We start from the raw sequence: 18,227 nt of genomic DNA, 5'->3' as shown, positions 1-18,227 counted from the left end.
GGGAGGGTGCTCGGTTAATTGCCAGTCCAGAATATGGGGTATGCAAGGTTCAGCGACACCACATGGCCCCGTGAAGATCAGATGGTTCCTGGTCCGTCAAATCATTGAGCTTCCCCTTGAGTGTTCTAATGTATCCAAGCTCCACCAATGTCCGATTGCTCCAGTTTGTATTTTACCGACCCCATTGCGGCCTTGGTCGCCCACTTCCTCAAGCAACAGTGACGATGACGAACCCAATTTCAAGATTCATTTAGCACGCCCCTCTGCTGCATTGACCTGCGGAGTATGTCTTATAAGCAACAATCGCCGTCGTGCGCGGCTTCTCGACGAGGCCTTCGTTGCGCATGCCATAGTTCAATCAACCGTGCAAAGTCTCCAGAGGCAGCACTCCTCATCATTGAATGTTATGCTGTAGTGCTTTCTACGATCTATGCAAATCAGTATAACATTACAATCTCCATCGCTCGACTAGCTGAATCACCACGCAAGACCTCGCCACAATGCTGCATACGAGCCATCCTCAAGAATTCGAGAAATGGACTTCCATGGGCCCGTCCGAGACTCAGATGCTCGGCCTGGAGTCTAACTTCACGGATGAGGAGTTATACGGAAGCCATCTGAGTCTCAACGGATTTGATCTGTCATCTTCACAATTACTGAGCCCGGAGCTTTGCTCAGAATTCGACTTAGCGACAGGCGAAACGGGCTCGGGGCTGTACCATCCCTCGCAACCGATGGGTGTTGCTAATTCTCTGAATGTGCCTCAATTGGCGGACAAAATATCTTCAATGTATGTCCTCCAGTGTGCGGCATGATCATGGCATGATCAAAGGATTCCAGGACCTTCCAGCTGACAATGGCTGCTGCACTAGATTCGGAGAATCCTCGTTCAACACCGCCCCCGATACCAAGCCCACCAACTCCGATTTTTCTCTAGACGATTTGCTCCGCTCGGCATCCCAACTAGCTACTGAACGCGCGCTCTACATGAATATTCCTGCAAGTACACCTTCTCCGCGAGCATCACAGGACAGCCCTAGCTCGCGATTGCACTTCGTCCAGTCGCCCCTTCTCGATGACCCCTGCAGCTCACCGGGAATGAGCCAACAGTCATACAGTGGCAGCGAGGGGGAATGGGACCGGGAATACAATCAAGGCGAACCGGTCCAATTCTATGGACTACCCGATATTGGCTTCCCCGACTCAGTCTCACTGCATCACGCGCTCGACGATGGACTGGTTCAACCTTCGTTTGGCGACCCACTGCCCACTATCAGCAACGCAGAAGGAAATAGCAAAAGCCAGTCCAGGGAAATTAGCTTCACCCTGGACTTGGAGGAAAACGGGCTTACCCCGCTGGAAATGCCGGATGGAAGTACCCGTTTCACAGCCAACTGGCTCCCCGTGGACCCCGAAGGTGGATTCACCATCCGAGCACCACCCACCGCGCGCAAGCCTGAGCCCAACAGCAATAGCAACCACCAGATGACGCAGGACACCGGAGACTATCTCTTCGCACGGAATGCATTCATCTCTATCTCGACGGTTACCCGTCTATCCTCCACAGCAGTATGAGCCGAATGACACAGAACACAGTCGACTACGCACCTGCGGAGCACCGCAGCATCTGCACTGCACCCAGCCACTAGATTGCGGGCCACCACCGACCGGGCCGCCCGATTCGTCCACCCGACCATTGCGCCGGTCGCAGCGGCGCCGGAGAAATTCACGGACGTTGCGCCAATCATTGCCCCAGCTCCAAGCAAAACAATCTCCCAGAGGGGACGCGATGCCCCTTTAGTGTGCAGCCCAGCAATCGATAAACCCACCCTCCTCCCTCTCTCCCTGATTCCAGTCACTGAGTCTTGCGTGCTGATGCTCTGCGTAACCTTGAGAAAGGTGCTCGTTGGCTGACGCTGTGTCCATGCACACTCACACGCACACTCTTCAGCTCGAAGAGAAAACAAATTGCCAACAGGGCTTCCTTTTCTCTGGGCCTGACTGGGCTTGAAATCAACCAATCACACCACCCCCTCCCACAAAAGTCTCAAGAAGAGCCAAGATCCGTGCTACATGCACCGTCATGTGAGCGAGAGAAAAAAATGCAATTCCAGACCCAGACCACACCGCGCCCCTTCCCCCCGACATGTGATCTGTTTCGTTTGCCTTATCGAATGATGACTATAGTCCGCTCAGACCCCTCTCTTTCCCTATGTAAGCTGGCCCACATAGACAGGACAATAATGTGGGCTGGGCTGCGCTGTCTGTTGGCCTTCTTCGTTCTACATCCTTCTGCTGCATGGTGGACAGGTCTTCTCCGTTTTTTAGACCCTACCATCTTACAGAGCCCAGGTGTATGATGAGAGGTTTCTTTGCGATTATTGGAGGAGAGGATGGACTGCTTTGGGGACCGGTGAAACGGACTACATGAATGTATTCAAAAAGTATAAGCGTACTAGAAGAACTAGTAAATTAGTATGACGTTATGTGAAAATAGTATCTTAATGATGATGATGATTGATGATGTCTCTTGAGACGCTCTGTACGATGAAGTAATTTTGCATTGGTTTGAATTGGAGATTTTTTTTTTTTTTTTTGCTTTATTTAATAACTTTCCTATTTTTTATTTATTTATTTATTTTATTTTAATACCCTATTCTTTATCACTCATTTCGTGGCATTGGTGTTTTGATTCAGATTACTAGACTCAATTCATCAATTCAATCAAGTTGTTGTTGTTGTCGTTAGTAGTATCGCTGTGCGGGGTTGTAGTTATATATTGACTGACATGAAGTACTAGTACTAGGGCGTAATTGAAAAGGAGTGAAAGATTAAACAGGAAAAGAAAAAAAAAAAAAAAAAAAAAAAATAGATAGAATCGAACAATGTAAAATAAGATAGAAAGGAAAGGGAAAAGAAAGGAAGAATATATACTGTCATTGCATCATAGGAAACGGATGAGACAACTTTGTATAGTGATTTGGATACTAGAATACCTCTTTTTTCTCAGTGCTAGTAAATAAGTAACATTGAATAGTATCTAGGCGACTGCTTGCTTTGAAAGACACGCTCGCAAATAACTTAATATCCAGCTCTTGTATCCAGCCATAACGCCTATATATGAGAATGAATGAAGTGTTGATCATGTAATCACACGTAGCAATGGTCATAACAATCGTAAAGCCTTCTCGCAATATCAGAAATGGGAATATCTGCTCAAAAGGATAGGATCAGGGGAGAAATGAAGGGAGAGGTGGATGTATGGGAAAGTATCAACAAATAAATCATGGTGTTCCTTCACCCTTCACCGAAGAGGATGTGCATTTGTTGGAAAACACAGGGAGCTCGAATTTCCGACCGATATAGGTGAACATTTCCGCCATCGATTCCTTCTCAACCATGCCGTCTGCGAAGTTGTCAAAGGCTGTGCGGAGGATGAACATAACTCGTGAGATCAGACAGCCTGGAATGTTTTGGGTGTAGTATTTCATGCTGCGGCAGATGTTGCACGCGTACTGATATCGTTCTTGGAGTCCGAGGACGCTGACTAGTCCTGGGTCGGTGGTGGAGATGATCAGGCCCAAGGCCCAGTAGAAGGTCATTGATGTCGCTAGAAGCAGGTCCGGGTACATGATGTTTTGTCCCACTATTATTTGCATTGTGCTGGGGTTGCGACACCTGAATTTAGGGAAGTCGTCGGTTGGGTCTGCTTCGCTTGGACTTTCCTCCCATAGCCCGCCTGACGGGTATGTATCGGCATACATGTTCTTCCATACTTGGAGAAGACCTTGAAGTTCGGTGGCCCGTTCCCAAATGGCACTCTGCATGTTGACTAGCTCTGATGGAGGCTTGTTCCCCCCTTTTAGTAGCGCCGAGAACTCATCAACTTGGGCCAGATATCCGGGGATATGCACTGCAACATCCAGCAGGCGTTGGAGGATGTCCTTGGCCGGTCCGTCCCCAGGCCATGGAACTGTCAACCAATCTTTTTCCGCAAGGAAAGTAGGCTTCCGATGTACCAAGGCTGCCGTGACCTGGCCAGTTTGTCAGAGTCGTTTCTCGAAATAATGATGAAGGTTTATCTTACCCAATACATCCGAAGGTCAACATACAAAGAGCGCTCAATGCCATGTCGATGTCGATATGGTGTTCGAGTCCGTAAAAGTTCCAAACCACCCAGCTGATGCTTGAGAAGTGAGTCTTTTGATGTTTGCTTGAAGGCCTATTCCGACATTAGCGAATGATTGCGCAAGCAACACGCAGGACTCACTTCTATGATAGTAGCTAGGAGAACGACGACAAGGACCTCGGTCGACTTGCCTTGCTGAGGGTCATACAAAGCATGTTGAAGGGAGCGCAAGACTCGGAGGTAACGCGAGTGTCCAGCTACCTCGACTGAGCGGTTTCCATCGCGCCGGCCGGCGAATGTGAGAGATGCCGCTTCAAACGCACTGCACAGAATCGGCGAAAAGACTCGCAAGGACCGAGCTTCACGTAACGCAATGGTGCCGCTGACTTGGGTGGGACTGAAATCAGTGACCAAGCGTTCAACATAAAATTCAATTAATGCGTTAGCTAGATTGGGATCAGTAAGGATGACTTTCTCTTTCAACAACGGTGGAGAGGAGGAACGACCTGGACCCTGGTGAGCGAAAGGGATATGCAAAGGTCGGGGAGGGTATGATAACCACGTACTTTCTTTACGTGTACGTTGCTCCTCCAGCACTACTGCGTTGGGTGAGGCCAAAGACTTATTGTCTGCGGCCTTGGAAGAAAGGTCTAGTTCGTCCAATGAGTCGTCCCCATCGTCAACCGAGTTGTCCGACTCCTTGATGGAGTAGAGCGCCTGGCTGCTCGGTAGCGATCCGTCTTCATCCTTGATGGCGGGAAGGTTGGCGAGTTGGCGAGCTTCGGCAAGCTGCTGTTTCAGATTCTCACAGGAGCGAAGAAGGTTCTCGATTAAAGCCGACTGCTGGATGTAATGGCGGTCCCGCTTGCTGGTGCCGTATTCGCACTCGGACGGTGTACCGCGGAGGCAGCAGGCACCGCACGGCTTTACTCGGTCGCACTGTCAAGTCGCGCGTTAGTCAGGAGGGCACGACACCACGATGGTGAGACCTGCTCGGCATTTAAGACGGCTCCTAGCCCCCAAAGCACGCGCCGCGAACAATGGGTATTGATTTCAAAGACAACCATACCTTGACTTTGCGTTTGTGGCAGTTTAAGCACGAGTATGTGGGTCGGATCTTCTTTCGAGAGCCCGCTTTGGCAGCTCCCGAAGCCTCAGGTGGATTGTTTCTGGCGCCATCCCCAGAAGACATCTCGTTTACTCGCGTCCTGCTCGGCGTCGTTCAGAAAATAGCGGGCTACTGAATGGTTTGGTCTGACAGGGCGGGGAAGGGAAATCGTCGCTTGGCCCTGGAACACTGATCGTGTTGCTGTCAGGCAGAGAGAGATACTTATGCGAACAGGAACAGGAAAGATTGTTGGTGGGCGAACAAAGTCTATTGTGACACTCATTAAAACTGGGGGGTCTCTGGATTTGACTCGTAGCTCCGGCTAGTAAGGATCATAGAGACACACTTGAGTGGTGGCTTACACCAGGAGGATGACGATGTTCAGAGACCATCGCTTTCGCGGGCGACTCTTGTGCACCTTAATTCCGACCTGTCTTGGTTCCGAATGATCCTAGACCGTGGCTCCTTGAACGCTAATTTCATGCCGGCCTGTCAGATTTCATGCTAGGGTCCTGTCGGCTGTCCGCCTTTTATTTGTGATCGCGCGGATAAGGCAGAGGCGCACTCCGTTCCTCCGTACCTCTCACTCAGCTGAACGCCCGCCGGGGTTTGGTCCTCCTGGCTCTTTCCTGGTCCTTATGTTCCCGCTCTCCACTATTGGTGCAGGGGGGCTATAGTGGAGGTCGCAACAACAACCAGACCAAACGGATGATGATGCGATAACGGACGTTGCACCAGAATATCCTTGTGACCTATCACCCCATCCAAAACAGAAAGAAAATAATCTACTCCGTACCGCGCGCGAGTGATCAATTGAGCAACCAAAGTCTCTCGCCACGCTCCTCGGTATTTCGGTACACAGCGATGTACCGGACAGAAGGCTCCAGACGTGTCCTGGCTGCCTAGGCTTGTGTGATATGGCTAAAGCAAATGCAGGATCGTTGAGGCGGGAGCCATTGGGGGGGGACCTAAAGGGGCGAGGAAAGACAACCCCCTCTCAAGCAGTTGGGGGATCTTGCAGGGATCGGCGGTTTTAGCGTCGTGCGACAGGCTCGAAAAGCGGTGGTGATGCTTCGCTTTCCGGTTGGTGCGATCGGGGCTGGGGATGGACAGCAGCTGCATGGCCAGTCGAAAATGCAATACTATGGGGTAGGAGAGTTGCCCAGTATCCCTGCTGGACGACTCTATAATATTTCCATCTGATGCGTCTAAGCCGGTTCATCAACAAACGGCGTAGAGCTTCGCAGAGGCAAGACTAAGAAGCGACAGAAACCTTGTCAGCAAGCGATCCAGCGCCTTTGGCCACGCAGACTAGTCCTAGTGCCGCGCTTATGTATGTCTTGCGCGAAGAGAAAAAGAAAAAAGGCACCACGAAGAGATGGAACAAAAAAAAAGAAGCAAAGAAAAAGGCGGACCAGATAATCACCAAGACAGCAAGGGTATGAAATGAACCAGACAACTAACACACTGTAACTAGTGATGTCTCTCCTTGCAGAGATTCTTGAACTCTTCACGCAATCGATCGTCATGGGAAACGTTTTTCTTGCTTATGACAGACCGTCCAGCATTTCCCTTTCCCTTCCACGGGATATTGGCAGGGAGAGAAAAGAGCGCACTATAACATCTCGCTTATAGTCTTTTCCCGATGATGATTCGTGGTTTCCTTCGGCCGGAATAGCCAGCAATTTCGGACTTTTCTCATCCCTGTCGCTGAAGGCTGAAGGTCTTCAGAAAAGGAATCGAAATAATGTCTAATGCATGCATAGGATGATATGATCGGGAAAGGAGTCGAGGGGCAGGTGGGTTGACAGAGCGGGAAAGAGACGAGGACGAGATAATTGTAAGTCACCTGCTCTCGCCGTCTGTTTACACTTCCTCCTTTTCTACTATACTCTCTCCAACTCCGCCATCTGGAATATGACGCGCGCAGTATTCAGAAATGGAAAAGACAGCCAGCAGCGAATTCGTGATCTTTATATTCTGACGTAGTCAGAGTTGTATACCAGACTCGAAATCGTATCACGATATTTCCATACTGCGGTTGTCCCTCATGCTGGAATGGTGAAGACGGCAGGAATTAAGATTCGTGCCGACAGTCATGTCTGTCTAGCCATCGCTATGACACATAAACTACCTACTTTTCGCTTTTCCTCTTGTTATTGCTTCACGAAACCAAGTCCCCAGGGAAGAATTGGGAGGGGGGAGGAAGGGAGGACCTGGCAAGGAACATAGCACTAATCCGGGGATGGCATGATCGCAACCGACTGAGCAGCTGGCTAAACACCCTGTTGTCGACAAACAAAGAAATCTCCTGAGCTCTGAGCTCTTTCAAGCCTCGTCATCTACCCCAGTAACTACCAATTTCTTTTCTCCAACCCTTTCCAAACCAGGTTCAGTCTGGACAACTCAAGAAGCCTTTGGACTTGATTGCTTATCGTCATTACCTTCCATGTGAAAGTGCTCCGACTTTTTTCAGTCATCTTGTTCCCACATGAGTCGCCATAGCAAGTACACCTAGTCAATGGCTTTGGAGTCATGATGGTTGGGTGCCGGCAGAGTGATGCCGTCGTATTCAATCTTGTCCACTCGGCTGTTCAAGGGTCCTTGGTCGATCTACTTAGATGAGGTCCTCCCTGTTGAAGGATGACAATTATCATGAATATTATAGGCTGATCACATAGTATCGAAATAGATTCTGCATACAGTCACTATATCTAGCCCAGAGACAAGTAAAGGTGCTGATCTACAGCCGGCTTGGTCGTCTCCATCAGTCATCGCCTCTCGGGAAACCTTTCCAGATACTCGGTCAGGATAATGTTTGGTCATCGAGAGAGGCTATATCACCCCAGGAGTGGATATACTATCTACGGTAGACACACGGAAACCAACGTTTGACGGGGACTTACCAGACCATATAGAAGGGCGCCAGATGGCCAACCTCGCTACGGGTATGCAATATCTGAATCTCGGCCATTGTCACGTCCCTATAATCACAGCTTGGCCTTTGATTTTTCATCATCATATCTGATCGCGAAGCTGTAGGTCGGGTCATAATGCATAGCCCAATATTTGTCCCAGAGCTTCTTCGTGATCGGACCAATCTGTCCCCCATTCACAGGCTTGCTATTCAACTCAGTGATGGGCATGATTCCACCCGCTGTCGTGCACATGAAAATCTCATCGCACCGATATACCAACTCGACTGGCACAGCCTCGAGGTAAATTTTGATCCCACACGCTCGTGCAACATCAATGACACTCATCCTGGTGACACCATGTAGCACACCGCGATCAGGCGTATAAATTGCACCGTCCTTGATCAGAACAATATTATAACCGGATCCCTCCGTGAGATGGCCATCTCCGTCCGTCAAGAACGGGTACATTGAACCTCGATCCGCAGCCTCGAGCATACCTCGAGTTAAGTCACCCCATTGTAAGTTCTTCACGGTAGGGTCGATAGCGCCTGGGGGCACCCGACGTACAGTTCGCGTAATAACAGCACTTCCACCGACCCGTTGGACCTCTGGATCCATGACCCAGACATAGGGTTGCACAAACATGTATAGGTTGTTTACTAAATCCTCCGGCTTGACACCGCGAACGCTCTGCAGTCCCCGCGTCACAATCAGAGCCACATAAGCGTCCCGAATACCGCTTTGAGCGACCATCCTAACCAGTGTTTCCTTCACTTCATCGCGGGATACAGGCAACTTGAGACGCGATTTGGCGCAGGCCAAACTGAGTCGGGAGAGGTGGTCATCTAGGCGGAAGAACCGGCCGTCCCAAACGGCGATGACATCGTAAGTCAAATCACTGCGCAGAAAGCCTTGATCGATTAGGGGGATGCGGGCCTCCCTGAGGGGAACTAGTTGTCCTTCAACCCAAGCGATGCCCTTGGCGTAGGGATTTTGACAGGCTTCTAGTTTCGCTCGACGAGCGGCATATCCAGTAATAACTTGGTTCATGGATGCCATGATGCAGTAGACCGAGGTATAAGGACCGATAGTAGAATTACTGGTCGGGTTTCGTCTTGATGATAGCCAAGAAGTGAGGGACAGCCCCAGGGGGGACGCAAGGTGGCTACGAAAGATGGAGTCGAGACTGACGTGTCTCCAAGGCAGGCTACCACATTAAGTCAGATCGGAGAAGTGTGCCTATCAGGGTGCATAATGCTGTCGGTGGGACACCGATAAGGAGCAAAACAAGCATCCTTGCCTGCCGGGCGCTCGAACAAGGCTCCCATCGAGCGGGGACTGTCATCCCGGGAGTTCGGGACGGTTGGATTGCTGTCACTCACTCCTACTCCTCGGTTCCTTTGCATACGCATATTTCCCGGTACTATAGTGATGTGGACTATGACCCCTGCGGCTAGAAGGTGACAAGGTTCAAGGGGTATGATATCTCATACTCATTGTCAAAAGAGACATATATTTTATGTCACCATAGTCCACTGTCTATTGCTAGGGAGCCAACAAAAACCAGACATACGCCTCTATCCGCCCTTATGCTGCAACCACTATAGGCTTCAGAGGATAAATGTGTTCCTTTTTCCCTTCCCCTCTGCTTCTCATTCCAACTTGTACAATTAGCAAGATGATACAGCAATTGTTAAGATCGGGTCATGCTACGCGCCGACTACCCCCTTTTTTCCTTTCGACAACAACAGGGCTCGTTAGAAGACACACGTTCCGCGTGGCGGACAAGGCATTCTATTCGCATTCAACGGCTACGAGGAAAGCCCAAGGAGATTTGCGGATGTATCATACACCGATTTCTCACGATCACTTGACACCAACAGATCGTGGTCGCGATGATCGCGATGGTGTACACCTAGATCTCGATCCACATCATTACACTAGTGGGCGCTGGCTTCGCAATGACGATGAGGAGCGAGCCTCTCGCTACATTCAATTCGACTTTGATGCCCTCTGTCGCAAAGTCCTTACTCTATCGCCAGGTGCACGTACCATCACGAGATGTCAAAAAATGGAAGGTGGTTTCAACCGGGTCTTCATTTTCGAACTGGACAACGACAAACGAGTGGTTGCAAGACTTCCGTTTTCGCTGGCTGGTCCGGCACGGCTGACTACCAGTTCTGAGATCGCAACGATCGAATATCGTAAGTTCCTCTCATCATTCTTTCGCTTCACTGGCTTATGGTGCACTCCGCTCTTCAGTGCAAGCCAATACTACCGTTCCTATACCCAAGATACTCGGCTGGAGCAACGATGCCACGAGCATCGATAATCCCATTGGCAGCGAATACATCATCATGGAGCATGCAACTGGTGTTCAGTTGCACAAGACGTGGCATGAAATGGACGGTAAAAAACGTATCAAGTGTATAGACGCAATCTACCGGAAGCTTAAAGAAGTGGTTGACCTACAGTTTCCGTGCTTTGGGAGTCTGTATTCTATACACAGTCCCGTAAGCCCCGACAACAAGCGTGTGCTTGACGGAGAATTCTGTATTGGACCACATTGTGGAACCAGATACTGGAACTGTGACGTTGGAAGAGGCCAAGCTTCACAAGATACAAAACCCAACCGGGGGCCCTGTGGGTTATCAAAATCAACCCCACGGCTTCAGTACTGGCTAACCAATAACGACTAGGGAATGACCTTTATGAATACTACGATGGCCTTATTGATGCTGGTCTATTGAGGCTTCCGGCTGTGGACTCGGAAACGAAACGACGACCGATGTATCATGGCTCAGTCGAAACACACAAGATGCTTCTAGCTCAGACGCGAGACCTGATGAGATGCATGTCTCAGGATTCCCGGATAAAGGACTGTGCGACACCAGTATTGTTTCACCCAGACCTTCACAAGAGGAACATATTCGTCTCAGAGGATGATCCTTCTGAGATAACGGCTATCATTGACTGGCAGGCCGCTAGCATTGAGCCGGCGTTTTGGTATGCGGATGAGATTCCCGACTTTGCAACGGAGAATGAGGTCTGCACCAGAGCATTTGATGTCTGCACCCAATTTCTTATACCCACGCTCTCAAAGCCGAGATTGATGGACCAAAATCTATTCCGACCATTTCGCTACAGCTACAGGACGTGGAAGGATGGAGCTGCGGCACTACACCACGACCTGATTGACACATCTCAAAACTGGGAAAAGCTAGGCTTTGCAGGACCATGTCCTTACGCAGTCCCTCCACCGCATGAAGTGGCAGATCATCAGAAGAAGCATAGACTTTTTGAAGCAGCGCATAATCTGCGTTATGATCTGGCAGGCTTGCTCAACACAGCCACTGATGGCTGGGTACCAACGGGTGACTGGGAGGCGGCGCAGACAGCGCATCATGAGATGTTTGATGGAATGTTGCAGGCCGTATTGACTAATCCTGAAATCGACGATCCAGATGAGCCTGTGAAGGATGAAGAGACACTGAGATCCATATGGCCTTTTGATATCTAAGGTTCCACTTCAGTCTGTTTGTGTGGACAATGGAGTCATCCCATAATACCCATCACCTCGCGAAACTATTGAGCACCTATGTCACGGGGCTACGGAATAGGGGCTTGAGATGATAAATCAGAACTCCCAAAGATGGTTTAGATTCCGCAGTGACAGAATGAGAATCTTCACAGTCACCGGTGGAAGTATCATCTACCATGAACTCAAATTACAACTTATATGACAAAATTGATCTCGCCTCCTGGGGGCGAGCAGCCCAAGTGGTCAATGCACAGGCTTCCAGAACATTGTTGAAGAAATACATCATGTAGGACAGGCCGGCCGCTTCTGAAGATATGGATCTACTATTGAACCAAGATCCACCTTATAGTGGGCTAGTTTATTGTCCGCAAGTGATCGACCTCCCGCGTGTTCCCCCGGTTTGTCGCTGTCAGTAAACTTCGATAGTCGATCGGCTAACTTCTCCGTCAGATGCTCGGCCACGCGTAGACCTCGTATCCATGAGCTAATAACGCCCTTGCTTTCAGGGACCCCCTGATGCCGGTGAGGCGATCTTCTGCCGTTCATACCCTTAATCGTGCTTCATCCAGCGATCCCCCTCTAGTCTCTCTCCGCATCCGCACCCTCCCTGCATTTGTTCCCACTTGCGCCATCCTACCCATGAGGAGTAAATCGGGGGCCTGAGCGGCCCTTGTTGGCCCCATTGTCCTTTGCATCCACTCGCAGATCCCCTTCTCCTCGGTCCCTGAGGGTGGCGACCCTGGTCGACGTTCAATAAATCTCCCACTATCCTCCCTCCCCCTCACTACACCATGCCATCTTTGTCAACCATGTGTCCCCCTCACCCATGCTCCTCAAACGCGACACCCCTTCAGGGCGCCTTCTCCCCGACATATACCGAGACTCCCATCAAGTCCACATCTTCACGGCCTTTGCCGCCATCGCCTGCTACAATGCCATCGAACTCATCATCCTCTGTCTCTCGACCTTCAAACGCCGAGGCAGCGTCTACTTCTGGTCCCTCCTCATTGCCTCCTTAAGCATCTTCCCGCAGTGCGTAGGATATATTCTCCTCTTCTCCCGACCCCAAATCTCGCCCTACGGCTCCGTCACTCTTATCATGATCGGCTGGTGCGGTATGATAACCGGCCACTCACTCGTCCTCTGGTCCCGTCTCCATCTCGTCCTCCAGGATCCCACAATCCTCCGCTATCTACTCCGTCTCATCATTCTGGATGACATCCTCCTCCAAATCCCCATAACAGTCCTCCTATACGGAACTGTCTCCACACACTGGAGACTCTTCAACCACGGATACAACATCATGGAGCGCATCCAGCTCGTCGGCTTCTGTCTCCAAGAAGGCCTCCTCTCCGGTCTGTATGTCTGGGAAGCTGCGAAGCTGCTACGACTTCGTCCTGAAGACCGACATCGTCGTATCCTGGCGCAGCTGATTGTGATTAATATTCTGGTCTTGATACTTGATATAGCCGTCGTCGGTATCCAGTACGCGGGCTACTATGCCTTGCAGGTCATGTTCAAGCCTGTCGCTTATAGCATCAAGCTGAAGCTTGAGTATGCGATACTAGGACGGCTGGTGGATGTTGTCAAGAAGGTCAATACTCAAGAGTCATTGAGTACTCAGGGCTTTGATATGCTGCCTTCGTCATCGGAGGGATTGAGACCGAGAATGGAGAATCATGTAGATAGTGGTCCTGGGGGCTTTCTGTATCCTCAAAAGGTGTATACTTCGTCTCGGGGCTCTTAAATGGAATTATGTATATAGTTATGATAGAATTGAACGGCCGCATTAGATCAGAGAAGATGTTTCGCATTTTATTTCCTAAGACACTGCATTTACACTCCTGGTGCTTGGTGCTAGTCCCATTGTCCATCACGTATGCATTTGCGCTTAAACGCCCTCCAACTCCATCGAACGCTAACTTCCACACATGATCAGACTATCACCCCATATCCGACATGCAAGTCATTCTCCGCTATGAATATAACGCACAGCAGTGTACATCAACGCCAAACTCCGTCCCTATCAATCCCTGCACCATACCTCACTTACCACCATCCCGAGCACAAACCCATTCAACAACATCCCAGCCCTCCCCATATAATCAATCACACCAACTCCCACGGATTAATACCATCATCCCTCATCCTCTCCCTCTCCTCCAACTGCCTCACCCTCCTTCTCAACGTCCCCAAATGCATCTCCATCTCCGTAAGAGCGCGTCTCAAAAACGGCAGATCATCAATCGTCTCCGGACCCAACGGGAAAGGAAGAATACTTCCATCGAGGCGAGAAGTATCAGGCGAAGAGGTGAGCATATCATTTCTCTCCGACTTGATCATTGGACCCGAGTCCCCCTCTCCATCACGACTGGTAAACCCCATCTCACTTCCGGTAGGTGTTGGAGTAGTAACTCTCGGTCTGAGATTATACGGTCTCGAACGAACGAATCTGCGCCCTCTTCCCCTACCCCTACCTCCACCACGACCAGAAGCAACAGCAGTAGTTGAATATCCCCTTGACGCAGACGGCGGTGGAGTTGTGAGCCCAGCTTCACTCCCGACTTCATCCTTAATTCTAACCGGCGTCTCAGGCTCAGGTTCCTCAACCTGCACATCTACTACAGTCAGCCCACACCCTCCCCCTCCCCCTCCCCCTTCCAACTTTACCCCCCAGAAAGATAAGTACTTACTAAAACTACACCCCCTCCTACTAAACCGACACGCCGCACAAGCACCATGCGCACTCATCCCCTCCCTAGTATCGAACCCCACCACGCACGTCTTCCACACGCCTTTACCCTCTCTGCAATGGAGACACGGCTCTGGTGGCTCACATCCGCGTGTTTGTGCGAATGCTGCCGTTAGAGACACAACGTCCTTCAGTGGTCGGCGGAGCGGCTCGTTGGTGGTCTCGTCGGTGCGCCATTCGAGGTGGCGGAGGATGGGCAGTTGGTGGTATTCGAGCATTGAGGAGCTGGGGCGGGTGCCGAGGTGGGGGAGGTCGTTGTGGGTTAGGCCGGGGAGGACTGGGACTTTCTAGTTAGTTGGTGGGGATTGGTGGGATGGGGGATGGGGGGAGGCGTACGCTCTGAGGGGGGGATTTCGACGTGGACGGAGGGGATTGGGTTGGGGGTGCGGTGGTGAGATGGTGGTGAGGTTGAGGGATGGGGTTGGGGTTGGGGTTGAGGTTGGGCGTAGTTGAAGATTCGGAACATGATTGGGGCTGGTTGTGGTGGTTCTTGCATTGGGATTGTAGTTTGGATTTGGGAGTAGAGGATGGTAAGATGTTGATGAAAGGGGAAGTTGAGTTGGAGATGAGTTGGTAAGAGGAGGAGGGTCTTGAGGTGGAAGATATGTAAGAGGCTTGATCATGGTATGGAGTGTGTTACTTGCTAGTAGCATTGGAGCTGTTGTAGGGCTTGCTTGGCTGGTGGTAGTGAGTGGGACTGCAGTGAATGGGATAGTGGTCTTATGCTGAGAGAATATTCAGCTGTGCTGGGTAAAGTCGACTATGGATTGTAATATGAAGGATAACACTCGCATTCGAGTCCGAGATGATAACAGAACTTATCCTGGGGGTATTCAGCAGGGGCTGGTTTGATTGTATGTGTGATTGCATCTATCCCTTCAACACGGTGTTGACTATGAGACTACGCATTAGCTTTAGATGTGGAGAAAATCAATTTGGTGCTATATCAATTGGTTAGAAGTCCCCGCTGGTATCAATCAAAATATATTCCATCCTTCCCATCTACTTCCCCAAGCAGCAACTCCCTCAATGCCTCATCGGCACCAACTAGCTCCTCCACCTCCTGTGCAAATCCCTCCTTCGCTTCAATCACCTCGTCATCCTTGGCGATCTCCTCATCTGGATTCTCCAAAACCATCCTCAGCAAATAGACCACGCCCTTTAGCTGCATCTTCAGTTTTATCAACTCTTCCTTTTTACCCTCTTTCCCTCGCTCCGCAGCCTCCTCATCAGCCACGGTAAGCCAACATGCCGCCACGGCTCCCTGTATCTCCCCTCTCCAGCGCCAAATCCTCGGGTGTGCATTCAAAATCACAGCTCTGGTAACAGCCACTCCTGCCAATAGGAGAGGTGGATACGCCGTCCCGAAGGGATTAGACAGCGTACTGTAGATGAGTGGGATGATTTCTTGTAGGTACTTTGTTGTGTGAACTGCGAGATCGAAGAGACTATCGTGTATCTTGTTTAATAGAAGAGTAGACAATTTCGGGTGGGGGAACGAGGACAGCGTAGATTGTGTCCCGCTGGAGGGCGTCAGGGTGCTGATGTGGTGGAAAGAAGGGATGAGGTTCTCGCGAAGGACTTTTGTTAGCTCGGTGGTGTAGGTTTGCTTATCCTTGGGTAAGTAGCTGGTTCTGAGGAGTAAGAAGAGGGTTGGATAGGCTGTGCTTAGGAGACGAATGGAGTCGGGTTCAGGTGTTATGGTGGGTAAGGAGAGGAGACATGGTTTGATGGCATCGATGAAGACAGAGGATAGGTTGGTACGTTTCAAAATATCGGATTTGGCTTGCTGGATGGGTTGCAGGAGATGGGTGAGAAGAGTGCAGCCGTCAGCTTTGTTGGGGTTGGTCTCATCGTCAATCAGGGCGAGAATTGGTGGGACGAGGAGGGGGAAGTGGGATTCTAGACGGCTGATGTCTGGTGCCTGGACGCTGTTAGTGACAAGTAATATGGTCAGTTGAAGATGGATTTACCTGATATTGCCTTAGGATCCAGGCAAAGACGGTCGTCGCGTAGACGTCTGATGATCGCCATGGTTTCGACTCAGGGTCAAGGATGCTGGTATCAAATCTGGGAAGAGGGATAGGGTGCATGTCCTTGCGACCTGCTGCTGTGATGGCGGGGTTCCTGGTCCTCGTAAAGAGAGGTCGGATTCTATCCTTGAGGATGGTTTCAAGGACAGCCCAGAAGGATGCCTCTGGTGTCGGGGGTGATGTGCGAAACCTTTCAAGAATGGCAATGGAAGCCGTGTGTGACTCGGCTGTTGTCCACGGGTCTGCTTCGGATGTGAAACTTGCCAGTGCGAGGATGATGTTTGGCACGTCTGCTGCTTTATACACTGGATATAGAGAGTCCAAGGCTGCGATCACGGATATTGAGAGTGATGATCGCAGCTTATCTTCATGCATAAGAGCGTTCTTCTCTTCTGGGCTACGTCAGCATATTTGAGAATGTGAGAGGGGAAATCTATCAACCCACCACTGGGCTCTTCCATGGATTCCGCATACACTGCAGATGGAAGAGCATGCCTACTCGCCCAGGCATAGATGTGATTTGCTGCGGCGGCATCAGGTTCTGATAATTCATTGGAGTTCCGCAGTCTCAGGAACTCCCGAGCGAGATACAAGTTCTCAGATGCCTGCAGTGCTCAGTTAGCATTGCTGCCTCAGTGCGAAAACAAATTGGCTTATCATACAGTTGCATTATCTTTGTCCGCGTGGGCTGAGATGGTGTCCCATAAACGGTCCAATTCTCTAGGAACGACGACATTATCCAGCCGCGAGTCTGGGATATGCGCATCACCGCGACCTAGGCACTCACGCGCCGCCGTTTGAAACTCTTCCATAGACACGTCTATGTACTTCGCTATCTACAGAAATGTGTTTGTTGAACGGACAATCGGTTGTCCATAGAAAGGTAGCTTCGGGCCACAGGTGACTCGGGGATCCATCGCCGTCGGCAATCGAATTTCTCGAGCGGTAAGAAACGGGAGCCGAGAAACGGTCCTTACATTACCCAACCAGACATCGTTTAGCTGCAACTTAATACTATATGAGCGGTTTCTTTAATTCTTTTCCTCCTCTATCTGTAATTTTTACCGTTACTATCCAAGTTATATTCATTTTTTATGGTACCATGCATATGTCAAAGAAAAAAAGGAAGAAAGAACAAAAATGATTACTCATTAAAGGTAGTATATATCTCTGGGTTTTAACAAGTCTACCTGATCCAGTTAAGAGTCTTTGGTACATGTGTCGACACATACTGGACCAAGACGAGGTAGATAATTGCACGTTCTATCGTCCAATGACTATCTTATTTTCTCCGACCATACTAAGACATCTAGTGAACATGTATATCATGGATTAACATGCCAAACACAAGCAACTGAGAGCAGGATGTCACCCGCTATTTCAGCAAAATCAGCGTTGACCTAACACATTGGAACTCTCATTGCATCGCTCTATCAATATAAATAGACACATGACGCTGCACATGGCTGATCTGAGGTAGCTTTGTTTGTAATAGGGCTATCAAGTGGGATCCCTCAGGTGAACAATGCTTCGGGAGGCGCCGTTGCTGAGCCAATACAGTGGCAAACACTAGACATGTAATGAGATGATCAGTGAACTGTCAACCTGTCAGAGTAATGTAGAAAAAATGTCTGCCATCACAGGTCCAAGTCTTAGCGTGGACGGTCTCTATGCACTATGGCATACTTCAGTATACATTTCCACGCGATATCGTACTTTGGGGGTATTGAGTACTCACATTCTTCT

General features: G+C 50.0%; 7 protein-coding genes across 7 annotated transcripts; 3 read left to right on the top strand and 4 right to left on the bottom strand.

The window, feature by feature from the left end:
- Positions 1–500: 500 nt before the first annotated feature.
- BO79DRAFT_148633 (uncharacterized protein) lies at positions 501–1,914 on the top strand (the record flags this gene model as incomplete). The annotated part of the gene is made up of 3 exons (XM_025678552.1): positions 501–790; positions 873–1,545; positions 1,597–1,914. 3 exons carry the CDS (start codon positions 501–503, stop codon positions 1,912–1,914), a joined length of 1,281 nt encoding a protein of 426 aa, XP_025539167.1.
- Positions 1,915–3,284: 1,370 nt separating this feature from the next.
- Positions 3,285–5,321, bottom strand: BO79DRAFT_149065 (Zn(II)2Cys6 transcription factor domain-containing protein; the record flags this gene model as incomplete). Its single annotated transcript, XM_025678571.1, has 5 exons — positions 3,285–4,034; positions 4,088–4,222; positions 4,271–4,575; positions 4,696–5,068; positions 5,199–5,321. 5 exons carry the CDS (start codon positions 5,319–5,321, stop codon positions 3,285–3,287), a joined length of 1,686 nt encoding a protein of 561 aa, XP_025539166.1.
- Positions 5,322–8,122: 2,801 nt separating this feature from the next.
- Positions 8,123–9,300, bottom strand: BO79DRAFT_173870 (aminotransferase class IV). Its single transcript, XM_025679703.1, has one exon. The coding sequence runs from the start codon at positions 9,212–9,214 to the stop codon at positions 8,228–8,230; it is 987 nt and encodes a 328-aa protein (XP_025539165.1). The 5' UTR covers positions 9,215–9,300; the 3' UTR covers positions 8,123–8,227.
- Positions 9,301–9,995: 695 nt separating this feature from the next.
- Positions 9,996–11,675, top strand: BO79DRAFT_148931 (aminoglycoside phosphotransferase family protein; the record flags this gene model as incomplete). The annotated part of the gene is made up of 3 exons (XM_025678566.1): positions 9,996–10,359; positions 10,418–10,798; positions 10,855–11,675. 3 exons carry the CDS (start codon positions 9,996–9,998, stop codon positions 11,673–11,675), a joined length of 1,566 nt encoding a protein of 521 aa, XP_025539164.1.
- A 377-nt stretch (positions 11,676–12,052) lies between these two features.
- BO79DRAFT_266422 (uncharacterized protein) lies at positions 12,053–13,443 on the top strand (the record flags this gene model as incomplete). Its single annotated transcript, XM_025686968.1, has 1 exon — positions 12,053–13,443. The coding sequence occupies exon 1, from the start codon at positions 12,523–12,525 to the stop codon at positions 13,441–13,443; it is 921 nt and encodes a 306-aa protein (XP_025539163.1). The 5' UTR covers positions 12,053–12,522.
- A 362-nt stretch (positions 13,444–13,805) lies between these two features.
- Positions 13,806–14,914, bottom strand: BO79DRAFT_228874 (DUF3716 domain-containing protein; the record flags this gene model as incomplete). Its single annotated transcript, XM_025684000.1, has 3 exons — positions 13,806–14,314; positions 14,390–14,725; positions 14,785–14,914. The coding sequence occupies 3 exons, from the start codon at positions 14,912–14,914 to the stop codon at positions 13,806–13,808; spliced, it is 975 nt and encodes a 324-aa protein (XP_025539162.1).
- Positions 14,915–15,391: 477 nt separating this feature from the next.
- BO79DRAFT_245666 (Tti2 family protein) lies at positions 15,392–17,475 on the bottom strand (the record flags this gene model as incomplete). The annotated part of the gene is made up of 5 exons (XM_025685484.1): positions 15,392–16,372; positions 16,422–16,873; positions 16,927–17,086; positions 17,144–17,317; positions 17,464–17,475. 5 exons carry the CDS (start codon positions 17,473–17,475, stop codon positions 15,422–15,424), a joined length of 1,749 nt encoding a protein of 582 aa, XP_025539161.1. The 3' UTR covers positions 15,392–15,421.
- Between the last annotated feature and the right edge of the window lie 752 nt (positions 17,476–18,227).

Source organism: Aspergillus costaricaensis, assembly GCF_003184835.1.
Source record: "Aspergillus costaricaensis CBS 115574 unplaced genomic scaffold BO79scaffold_17, whole genome shotgun sequence".
Classification (NCBI taxonomy): domain Eukaryota; kingdom Fungi; phylum Ascomycota; class Eurotiomycetes; order Eurotiales; family Aspergillaceae; genus Aspergillus; species Aspergillus costaricensis.
This window is presented reverse-complemented; position numbering and strand designations above follow the sequence as displayed.